This window comes from Eptatretus burgeri, chromosome 13 (assembly GCF_056783735.1).
Source record: "Eptatretus burgeri isolate ZD-2024b chromosome 13, Ebu_testis_v1, whole genome shotgun sequence".
NCBI lineage: Eukaryota > Metazoa > Chordata > Myxini > Myxiniformes > Myxinidae > Eptatretus > Eptatretus burgeri.
The window spans coordinates 1,180,211-1,192,710 of NC_140973.1; the positions used below are offsets into that span (position 1 = coordinate 1,180,211).

General features: G+C 37.9%; 1 protein-coding gene across 7 annotated transcripts in view; it reads right to left on the reverse strand.

Annotated features, from left to right (window-relative positions):
- LOC147013662 (receptor-type tyrosine-protein phosphatase gamma-like) overlaps nucleotides 1–12,500 on the reverse strand; it is a 260,649-nt gene that overhangs the window by 82 nt on the left and 248,067 nt on the right. For 4 of the 7 annotated variants that reach the window (XM_085850768.1, XM_085850772.1, XM_085850769.1 and 1 more), the window contains 4 exons: nucleotides 10,191–10,333; nucleotides 9,611–9,746; nucleotides 3,219–3,408; nucleotides 1–1,200 (listed from right to left, as the gene is read on the reverse strand). The exon at nucleotides 1–1,200 is cut by the window's left edge and continues 82 nt beyond it. In XM_085850768.1, coding sequence (XP_085706894.1) covers nucleotides 1,130–1,200; nucleotides 3,219–3,408; nucleotides 9,611–9,746; nucleotides 10,191–10,333 — 540 coding nt within the window. In that variant the 3' untranslated portion in view covers nucleotides 1–1,129. Of the gene's footprint in view, nucleotides 1,201–3,218; nucleotides 3,409–9,610; nucleotides 9,747–10,190; nucleotides 10,334–12,500 lie in introns of those variants that run through there. The other 3 variants (XM_085850771.1, XM_085850770.1, XR_015050471.1) reach the window with 2 other exon arrangements.

Here is a 12,500-nt window from a genome sequence, read left to right on the forward strand (position 1 = left end):
GGGTTGTTCACATGGCTTGGAGGGAAAGGTAGTTTATGGGTAATAATGCCAGCCTTCAACAGGTCTACGTGAGTGTTTTCCAAAACAAGGATAGAAAGGAAAGCATATCTGATTACAACACATTTACCAATCACACCGTCATCATTTAGTACAATTTCTCACAATCGATGGAAACGTCCGTTATAAGATTGTTTTTCTCTCATATTACTCTGACAGTGAACTTGACAAATTTGTAACATACAGCAAGCATTACCTCTCTTCCTTTGACCTGTGTTTGAAAGGTGACCTGTGTGGGTAAGTAATATGGTGCTCTGCCATTGTTGGCAAGTAATCTGGTGTACGCCGTACTATTCCATAAACGTTATCAATTTATTTTTGCCATGTATCATGCCATCTCCTGTAATTCGACATGGATACAATTACTGTATGTTTGTCCATGACCAAGTATGCTCGTACAAACTCATGAGTTTCTTTCAATGACCCACAAAGTAGTGCCTCGTTTCTCACTTTGAAACCAATCTCGTTTCCATCTGTTACCCAAGGCATACTCCTGAGGTTACCCGTTGAGCTTCCTTCTCCTTAGCGACAATGTTCCATTTTGCCAGAGGCTACTCACATCTGAGACCAACCATTGTGGGGAACCAGCCCAATGTCCAAGATCATCTTATTACCGTCAGCGTTATGAACATTTCCTGAATCATTACGCTGTCAGCCTGTACCGTCTGTGGTACTTTGTAAGGTTTGTGAAAGGCAAGACAAACAATATCAATTTTTTTTCATTTTTTTAGCCTACCATCCAAATCCTTGCAGTGTTTTGTACCCTTCGGCTCTGGTGATGCAACACGAGCATGGTGTTAGATGAAAAGGACCGCAGCTGGAGTACAGTGATTTTCATGTTTGTAAACAAAGTTTGCAGTTTAAAGACAACAGCATTGTTTTGGCAGTCTTCTTGGCAAATTAAAACTCCCAAGTATCATCACTTCAGCTGCTTCATTAAGACAGAGTATCGGTTGGTACTGTCCATGCAACGGACGAGTCTGAAGAGTGTCCTCATTGCCACGACTACACGAGAGACTCTGTGCTTTGCATTTCCGCTTCATCGTCGTTAGCAATTGGCAATCCGTTGCAATCAGCAGACCCAGCAGCTTCTTGTAGGCCAAAGAGGCTGAGCAGCATGCGGTACAAAAAATGATAGTGTTCCTATGGGCAAGCAAGGAAGATCAATGCATAATGAGCAACCCTCAAATGTACAAAACTAACAAATCAATGAGAGGTGAGCATAAGATGAATATTTAACAACAATAGTTAGGTGAGAGAGGATGAAAGGGTGCAGCAACAGGTACTCTTTTCCATGATACAAAAGACGAAAACTGTGGTGAATCATTGCTGATGGATTTAAACAAAACATGTTGTATTTCACAAACACATTGCATACTAATCTGTGAATCTCAACGAATATGTAAACTGAACTGAAGCACGAAAAAAAGGATATTTTATAACACGTAGTAGTTGTTACTGCTATTTTTAGTGGCTGTGGTGATTGTTGTTGTGTGCTCCCTTCTGTGTCCGTCACGCTTCATTCTAAAAGGTTCCTACTATCGTACCATTAGAACCGCCACGTTCAATGGGAACCCAAATGCCCAGACCAACTCAATTTTAATCCATCTGTTGATACCCTACGTAGTAGATACGATGTCTTTTTCCGATTTGGGATTTATAAAGTGAGTAATTTTGCAAATAAAAATCGAAATCTTCTTCTTCAAGCTTAGCTGTGACGTCACACTCAGAAGTCGACCACCATATTCGTACTGTCCGCTGGTTATATTGCGGTACGATTCAACTCAAACAGCGAATAATTTTCGATTTTTCCACAAATATGCCGAGTCGATGCATCCTAAGTGGTTATAATAACACAAACCAAGATGGTTTCATTCTCCATCAATGGCCGAAACACCCGAAGTTTGCCAGAAATTGGACGAGGTTTGTCAGAAATACCTGAGTGTGGGTCGGGCCGAGAAAATGTTCACTTTTGTTCTCAGGACATGTTATTGAGCAAGTTATAAAACAACAAAGATGGCGAGATCTTGTGGTTATCTGCCACGATTGAGAGAGGATGCCACCCCCATGATTAAGTGGAAGAAAGCCACCGCTCGAAACTACAAGACCATCTCTACTACAAGACCTGTTACCATTGCCGGTGTGATGTAACCAAGTTTGAAAGCAAAATCTAAATTATGTTCCACGTATGTCTTGCCTCATGCATATTCATGTTTTGCCTCATGCATATTTATGTTCTGCCCATGTGTCACATCATCTCCGCTGCAAGCGGATGAGAGTGGCACCGTCTTGCCTAGTGGGACGTGTGGTTGTTGTGGACAAGGCACGGTTTTTATCGACGTACTTCGAGTGTTTTAAATAAAGAAAAAGTTAATTAAACCTCCACAAGTGTTGGTTAAACTGCCTGGAGCATTCTTATTCAAGAATTGGGGCACGTAGGCCTTTCCAGGATACCCGGCAGTTACCATAAGAGCACCTTAAAAATAATAACCTGGTGTTGGCGAAGCGGTTAGGATGGTGGCTTGGGAGCCAAAAGGCTGCACACAAAGGGAGAGGTTATTGATGGATTTATTAAATCTGGTATTGGTGTGGTGCAGGCATGATGGGCCGAATGGCCTCTTCCTGTGCCTCAATTCCTTGTCAATCCTTTTAAATAATTATCAATTATCAACATAAATTTCTACAAGTCAAATTAACCAACATCCATTTATAGTAGAGAGAAAGTATGTATATATGTATGTATGTATGTATGTATGTATGTATGTATGCATGTATGTATGCATGTATGTATCAACTCCTCCGAGAGGATTTGACCTAAGACGCTAAAATTTCAGGTTGACATGGCACGGACACAACATGGCACAGACACGGCCCAGACATGGTACAGACATGACACAGACATGGCACGGACACGACCACAAACACAAATAGCGTCCCGGGAAAGTATAAAACGGGACGATTTCGTAACATACAGGACACTTGGTCTGTCTGCGGTGGTGGGACAAATAATTTGTCATCCATTTTGTCGGCGTGTTGAGTGTGTCTGGGTGGTATTTGCTGTCGGACAATGACGAGTGTTTCTGCTGCAGTAATATAACTGATTTATCAATTAATACAAAATCCATTATAAACTGACAATTGAATGGAAAAACAAAACCTACCAAACTGTAGTGAACATCTGGCCGGCATTTTCATCTTCACGAACACTTCGATTGTCGCCATCTTTGTCTGAATCTCTCGCATAAGGCTTGAAACGATACGGCTCCATAATTCTCCCAAAAGCGTTTCCATCACTAATTTTGTCTCCAATAGTTTCTTCAAAATCCCACGGATCAATTTCAACAACAGAACCTTCAGGGTTGTTCATGACAGTAGAATCAATATCAGAATCCGAGCTTGAAATACACATTTTTCTCTATGTAAGCCACTATTTGGATGAAGGTGGGTTCTGAATATGATGTCACTGGCAAAAATTAAAAATCGACAATTCAGGTTTTTTTTCAGCACTTTGTGATTGGCATAAAAAATTCAATTTTTTTTTCCCTTCAAATTAGATTGTGATGATTTTCAATCGTTTTCAGTTAAAGAAAAAAAAATCCATTTGGGTTCCCCATTAGAGCTCCAGCGCCTGCTTCTTGTTGCACCTTCTCAGAAAGACGGGGTTTTAAAACAGGCATCGTTAAAACAATAAACGGACAGGAATTTTTGTTCCAAATAATCTATTATTATCTTTCCAATGGTATAATCATTTTGAATTCGCAGAAGCTTGTGGTAAAAATACCACAATGTAAATGAGAACAGTACTCTTCGAGGTCTCCAGATATGCCTCCGTTCACATTATGTGTGCCTGGGTGGTGTTTGCTGTCATTATTACATGTACTTGTACCCAAGTTTGATTTAAATCCCTTCAGCTATTCTCAAATATCACATTTTTACCAGACACCTCTGTCGCAGAATAACCCTTTATAATCACCCTTTATCATCACCCTTTGGAATAACTCTTTGGAATAACACTTTAGAATATCCCTTTAAAATAACCCTTTAGAATAACCCTTTGGAATCACCCTTTAGAATCACCCTTAAGAGTAACTCTTCGGAATAACCCTTCGGAATAACCATTTGAAATAACCATTTAGAATAACCCTTTGAAATAACCATTTAGAATCACCCTTTAGAATAACCCTTGAGAATAACCATTTAGAATAACCCTTTACAATCACCCTTTAGAATAACCCTTAAAGGTCCCATGACACTCAAAAGTTTCTGGTTAATTATCTATTAACTTGACCTTCCTAGTGAAAAAAATCACCCATGTTTCTTTTTTAAAATCAACAATGGGATAATTAGACCAATATTTCGAACATTTGTAGTGCTTTTCACAACTTGCTATGCTCCGCCCCTCAAAAAAGTGGAGTTCAGCGAACAGCAGGTCACGTGACCGTTGACGTCATCTCCAGAACACGATTCGCTCAGAGTCGATTGATTAGACGTCGCGCGCCGTATAAAGTACGTACAAATGCATTGTGCACCTTTGTTTGCTATCTCACTGATCGTCTTAATTCCTGTGATTGCTTCACGGAAAAGAAATTCTGCTTCTGAGCCGTGTATGCACAACAATCATGAGGCAATTATTTATCCCTTTACTACCTTGTCATAGTCGTGTACAAATCCAATACATGTATGCACAATAAGGGGCTATACCATATCCACAAAATATAAAATGTGACTGTTGAACCTTTCCATTAAAAAATAAATTTACAGGGACATACAAGTAAAATACTAAAGATTCATATTGCATCATTTCAAGGTGCAAGGAGATAATTTTAAAATCAAACTATGTGAAAAACCTGAACCCACATTTTGCAGCTTATTGAATTGTTCGTTGAAACCAGCCTGCTGGGATAGGTACGATTCCACATACATGCAAGCCAGGTATGGCTGCACTCGACATACATGGGTTTATTCTAAAGTGAAGGTACAGCTTCCATTGGCTTGCTATTCATTAACATTTCGCCAAAATGCTGTAATAAATGAACAGGGAAAAATATGTTGGCACAACTATGAAAGACAAATTTATCTGTCCTATTACACGGCTTCATTGCCTCGGGACTCTTACGCATTGACTTATACATTGTGTGCATGCTAATACAAGTTACTTGTCAACTCTAGAGTCTAGAATAGTCCGATAAATCCGTTCTCCGTCCGACAAGTCCGATAAATCTGACGTGCTGTAGCTTTCTTTTATTATTCTCTTTTCTTCATTGTTTTCTACTCTCAACTACATGACGACAGTAGGAATAAAATAAATAAAAATGCAACAGAACGTCAGATTTATCGGACTACTCTAGACAATTGTGTCGCAAGGTGTGTTCTGCACACAAATTTTCATCGTATCCGGACAGTGAGATTGCTTCGTTTTATGCACGGAGAGATAACCCTTTAGAATAACCCTTTCGAATAACCCTTTGGAATAACCCTTTAGAATAACCCTTTAGAATTACAGGCATGTGATTTGGGTCTAAATAAATTATCTGAAGATTGACTTCTTGCAGGCCAACAGGCGGAGGAGAGTACGGAGGGGAGGGGGGGCGTTGACCCCTTCCGTTGGTGGGGGTCTGGGGAGGGGGGGTTGTCCCCTAGGAAAATTTTGAAATACCCACTGCAAATAGAGCAATGTCCTGGAAAATTGAGCTTAATTTTGATGTTTTTAAACAGACTTTTTAAAGCAATAATCATAGCAAAATAGTAAGATAAAATTGAAAATGATAAGAACCTCTCATTGGTTGGGTACTGGGGAGTCTATCCTAGAAAAGATTTTAATTCCTCACTGCAAATAAAGCAATTTCCTGGAAAATTTAGCTCAGATTTGAGGTTGTGAAATACACATCTTCAAAAGTAAAAATCATTGCAAAATAGGTGGAGATGATGACCGGAACAACGATCCCCAAGGAATGTCTTATTTACTGTTGTCACTCACGTACATGAATGGAAACATACACACCTGTTTTCACTGACTTTTCTTCTGTTATAATTTCACACTATTCATCGACTTACTTATCAAAGTGGTGCATGTACACACAATACGATGAACATGTCATTGCAAAGTCTTCACATGATCATTCAGTAATCCTGATGATAGTTGTATTCAGTCTTAGAAGTATACTAAATCACAAAAATATTTGTGTTAAATTGTTAATTGAAATTATCTCAATCATAATCAAAGTCAACATATATATTAGAATTGTCACACAATGTCACACAAATACTGTCACAGTCAACGCAGATATCAAACTTTCAGAATTGATGCACGACTTCATGGCGAACTCTCCTTCATAGCATGAACATGGGCCTTTCTTGCATGTTTTTGAACGATGAAAAATTTTCTCTTGCATTTGGCCTAAGTTGATCTTGCCTTTAACTTAATAATAAGTCTCTACCTCTTCTCCTCTCTCATTGATTCTGCCTTGCTCAGGTCTTTTCTGTACTGCTTGCTGGATGTCCTCATGTTGATACAGAGCTTGAGGTCCACAGGGTCCAAAATGACATCTTTCCAGGAGAATGTCTTAACCGAACCTTTCTCTTTTGTCCTCAGTGCATCCTTAACTGTCTGGATTGCACTAATGTGCCAATGTCCATTCTGCAGGACTTCTTGTCAATGATGTCCCCCATAGTGTTGAACGATCCTTCAACTTAAGGGCCGTGTAAACAGCTCATCAGTGCCTTGACCATTGTTGACAAATGCGGATACTTTCCTTGTCGGAACACTTTCGTCCACCAACCATCTCGAGATACTGCATTGTCGTCAGCATCAAGTGGAGATGGCAATGTCTTGTCCACTTGAAATTCTCAGACTTCTTGGTCATAGGAACTTGTTTCCGATTCCTTCAAGACATTCCTAACTAACAAGGGCAGATTAATTATTCAATCACTGCCTGGTTGTGCTGTGACCTTGTGCCAGGGTCAATGGCTGAGGCAGCCTCCAGAATTTGTTTCCAAGGGACAACATCTTCTGCAAGTACCTGCCACACTGCATGTATGCTTGTCTAGCCTTTGTTTTGAAGTCCTGAATAGAAGAGTTCTTCTTGTCACTCTTGATAAATGACTCACAGCTTCCATAGAACAAATCCTTGTTTCTTTGCACGTTATCATCTAAATCAAATTGTCTGAGCTGTGATGGCCCAGCATTCAGGAGGGCCTCAGGCTTGATGAAACACACAAGAAACTTCTTGAATAGGTCTATCTGCTCATCAGGGAGCTTGTGGATGAGGGATCTTCGACTCGAACATCACCACATACTGCTTCAACATGCAGAGGACTGAAGTATAGAAGTTCAGGGTCAGCAGTGTGTCCAACCTTGTATAGAAGAGTTTTAAGCAAATCTTCTTCTTCCTATTCTTCCCATCTCCAGTCATATTCTTGGCACCAAGGGATGACATGATTTCCCTCAAGTGACTTCTCATTTCTGGTGAAAGATCTTTTTTTGAAAAAGATTGTTACCAGGGTTGGAAGGTAAAGAGACTTGTCGGCTTTGTTGAGGAAAGAACAGTAGAAGATGGTGTATGCTTCGAGCAGCCTCAGATTTGACAATGACATGTATTAGTTGGATAGCCATCTGTGTGAAACAAATCTCTCAGGCATTGTGAAACCAATTCCAATCAATTCAGAGATCTCTTTGAGAAAGTCTCGCAAGTCGGTGGACCACTTGATATCACTGAAGATGTCAGTCAGTATGAAGTTCCTCAATATTATAGTGAAACGGCTGGAAAAATTGGCAAGTGGCATTATTGACATGATGACGTGTCTCCATCCACATCGAAGAGATGAGGGGCGGGTCCTTGACACAGCAGCGTTTCAAATCCAGATTTGAAACCTCTCATCATGTTGCAGGAGTCCATAAAACTGATACAAGGTTTTCTCAGGCAATTTCTTTCAACTCCAATAGAGTGGTGACTGCCTTCAATATGGAGTTTGCTTGCAACAGCTTTTATCAAGCTGACAGAGGCCAAGTGGTATATCACAGATGTTTGTTGAACAGGTGAATAGAAACTGACAAGGATGCAAAGAACCTTTTTAAGACTGTTTCTCGTCGATTCATCCATATTCAGGGAGAAGTGAGTGGACCGTACAATCCGGAGAGTATCTCCCTCCATTGTAGCAGACAGTCCACACTTCATTTTGTTGGATGCACTGGTCCAGTCCATGGACAGTCCATTCAGTGCTTTGGGATCTCTTGCCATTTCCTGAGTGAGTTTAATAAGCCTAGGTGCCAATGAAGAGGGTTACATGGAGTTAAATTAACTTAAATAATAGCTGCATAACCTTCATGCCATCATTCCCAAGCTTCACACCATCAAATGTTTTTGGTCTGAAAAACAATAATAAACTTAATCACAAGCAAAACTAGCAAGGCATAACAAAATTAACTCCTCATGCATAGAGTTGATAAATATTTTGTCTTTAAATATTTTTTCTAACTCTAATTAATTAAGACAAATCATGCTGATTATAATCAGTCACAATTGAGTTGAGAAATATTTTATGATTTATTATTATTATTATTCAATAAAGATCATGCTATTCATGCAAAGTCACAAAACATATCAGTCATCCTTATTTTTAAGTCCATAATTAAATAATTTAGCATCATTATTCAAAGTTTTGCATGTTAGTGTAAAATATCATACATTTTCTTCACGTACCTCAAGATTAACGACACAGTCTACTACTGGCATTGCGAGTCATGGCGGGTCGTTTTTTTGATGGTCGAGTCGATCACATAAGCAGGATTTAGTCTGTATGGTATCAACTTCTTCAGAGGAGCTCCGAATGTTTCAGCAATTGAATAGATTGTCTTCCGTGATTCTAATTGCCACATGTGCTTTTTGGAAGAAGAATGGCTGTAGAATGCTTTGAAACCTCGGCCTCCACAATCAATTGTATCATCGCACCACGTGCACAACGATTTTCCGGGCTTGTCTAATTTTCTCATAAAGTCGCCGTAAAGTACATTGACGGACTTCTTGTTCACGAGTAATGGCTTCTTCTACATCCATTCACAACGAAACTTATTCTTAATTCCCTTATTAATTTCCGTGGTTCTTGCAGCATTTTTCCTCTCAACGATCGCCATTTTGATATCTGCGAGTTTAGGTAAGGTGACGTTTGATTGGCTCGGCGGGACATTCTGGTTCAATGAAAGATGGCGTTTATTCACATGTTGGGGTTATTCGAAAATGCAGTTATAAACGGAAACGAAACATGATTTAAGATTCGAGATGGAAATTTAACTGTGAAAAAAAAATCGGATTTTAAAAAATGTTGAAAAAAAAACAATTTCTGCGAAAAATCGGAAGAATCACGTCCTCGTAAATACATGACAGGAACCCTTTAGAATGAAGTGTGCTCGACATATGGACGGACAGCAAAAAAAATTTAGTATAGTTAATAGCAAAAGAAAAGATGTGGTCCAAACATGAATTGAAATGACTGAGAAATTGGTTAAAATTCAGTGAAACATATTGTACTCTCAAGGTCAGTTCCTCTAGATGCGCACCAGCTCTGTAAATACACCAGGACGCATGAGGTTGATCATCTTGGCCACATGAAATACATCCACAATGGCCTGGTCTTCCAGTTGCTGGTAGAGAGTGCTCAATGCACAAAATGTGCCAGCTGTTACACCCCCGAACCTGCAGTAGGACACAGATCTTACATTGAAATAACACAGGCAAACAGAATACATCTACACCTGGCGATGCACCAGATTCCAAAAAAAAAAAAATGAAAAAAAATCGATGCGTGGACTAAAAAGTGCCTGAAAGGGAGGTTGAGGAAGATACTCTCAATGACAACTCGATTAATACTGCACACTAATTGCTTTGTTTATAATTCACTGTTTATAATTACAACACAAATAACCTCCTTCACCTTCGGTGGCAGAGAAAACAAACACAAGCAGCAAGAAATAATCGCGACAATCACTGTTTGTTGTGCAGTATTTATCGTATGACAAGTACTATACCAGGCTCCAGAGGGACAAAATAAAAAGGCAGACAAGCCCCATGGAAGATATTGTTGTAAATGGGGAAGAGTGATAACAAGTTTAACTGAGAAGCATCCTGGCTTGCCCTTACTCGTCATGCACAACCGTTGGCCCATCGTGGGCTGCCGAAGCCTCTCGAACCAAATTGACGAGCTCGAATGCACGGCTGAGTGGCCCATCAGCATTAGGCCATGGAGGACATTGGAAGTGACGCACTTCAAGTACATAATCATCCTGAGAAATAAGTGATGACAATGATAAATAGAGGGTGTAGTGATGGGGTAGGAGGGAGGGCAGTGAAACAAATAACATATCCATCAAAAATCTGAATGATAACCCATCACCAAACGATGAAACCCAAAACCAAATCAGATTAAATTTATAGTGTGTAGATGATCCTCAACATACTTCTGCACAAAACACCTCCATATTATACTCGATAAAACACCTCTACATTCGACTCCACAAAACACCTCTACATTCTGCTCCACAAAACACCTCTACATTCCACTCCACAAACACCTCCACATTCCACTCCACAAAACACCTCCACATTCTAATCTAAAAAACACCCCAACATTCTATTCCCCAAAACACCTCCACATTCTTCTTGACAAAACACCTCAACATTCTACTCGACAAAACACCTCCACATTCCATGAGACAAAACATCTCTATGTTCACTCGACAAAACACCTCAACGTAATACTCCAGAAAACACCTCAACATTCTTCTGTACAAAACACCTCGACGTTCTTCGCTACAATACCTTTACTCCCATCTCCTTACCACCTTCAAGTTACTTTATTCTTGTCTCACACATCCCCAACTTCCATTCTCTGCTGTACACATAGACACATATATATATATATATATATATATATATAAATATATATATATATATATATATATATATATATATATATATATATATATATATATATATATATATATACATATATATATACATACATACATATATATATATACATACATACATATATATACATACATACACATATATATATACATACATACATATATATATACATACATACATATATATATATATATATACATATATACACATATATATATATACATACATACATACATACATATATACACATATATATATATACATACATACATATATACACATATATATATATATATATATATATATATATATATATATATATATATATATATATATATATATATATATATATATATATATATATATATATATATATATATATATATATATATATATATATATATATATATATATATATATATATATATATATATATATATATATATATATATATATATATATATATATATATATATATATATACATATATATATATATATATATACATATATATATATATATATATACATATATATATATATATACATATATATATATATATATACATATATATATATATATATACATATATATATATATACATATATATATATATATATATATATATATATATATATATATATATATATATATCGGGCGTAGTGGAGTGCGCCTGTAATCCGGCTACTCGGAGGCTTGGGTTGGAGGATCACTTGAGGATGGGAGCCCTGCGCTGGGCCGTGCTATGAGAGGGTGTCGGGCAGCCCGGAATCATGGCGAACCCCAATCCTTATCCCTGTGTCGTAAGAGGCGACCAGGGTTACGTCAGGAAGGACATCCGGCGTAAAAGCTATGCCAAATCAGTATGCGGATCATAATGGATGATCCGCTGTGGCGACCCCTAACGGGAGCAGCCGTAAGACGAACAACACACAACATATATATATATATATATATATATATATATATATATATATATATATATATATATATATATATATATATATATATATATCTATATATATATATATATATATCTATATATATATATATATATATATATATATATATCTATATATATATATCTATATATATGTATATATATATATATATATATATATATATATATATATATATATACATATATACATATATACATATATATATATATATACATATATACATATATACATATACATATCTATATATTAATACTGAAGGACCAATTTTGTGCTCCTCCTAGCGGTCGCGTCACGTTTTTCTCGGTACTGTGACCTGGACTGAAAGAAACTTCGTACCTGTAAGAGTGCATCGCACATAGTGGCAATAGTCAACTTTCAACTCTGAAGCAGAATAAACACTTTTTGTTGAGACGGGGGCGAGGAGTGAAGAGGTGGGGGCGGGGGATGAAGAGACAGGGGCAGGGAGTGAAGAGGCGGGGGGCAAGGTGAGCAAATTTTTGGGCAGAGGTAAGCAAATTGAAAGCAGGAGACGGGGGGGGGGGGGAATGGGGCCGGGAAT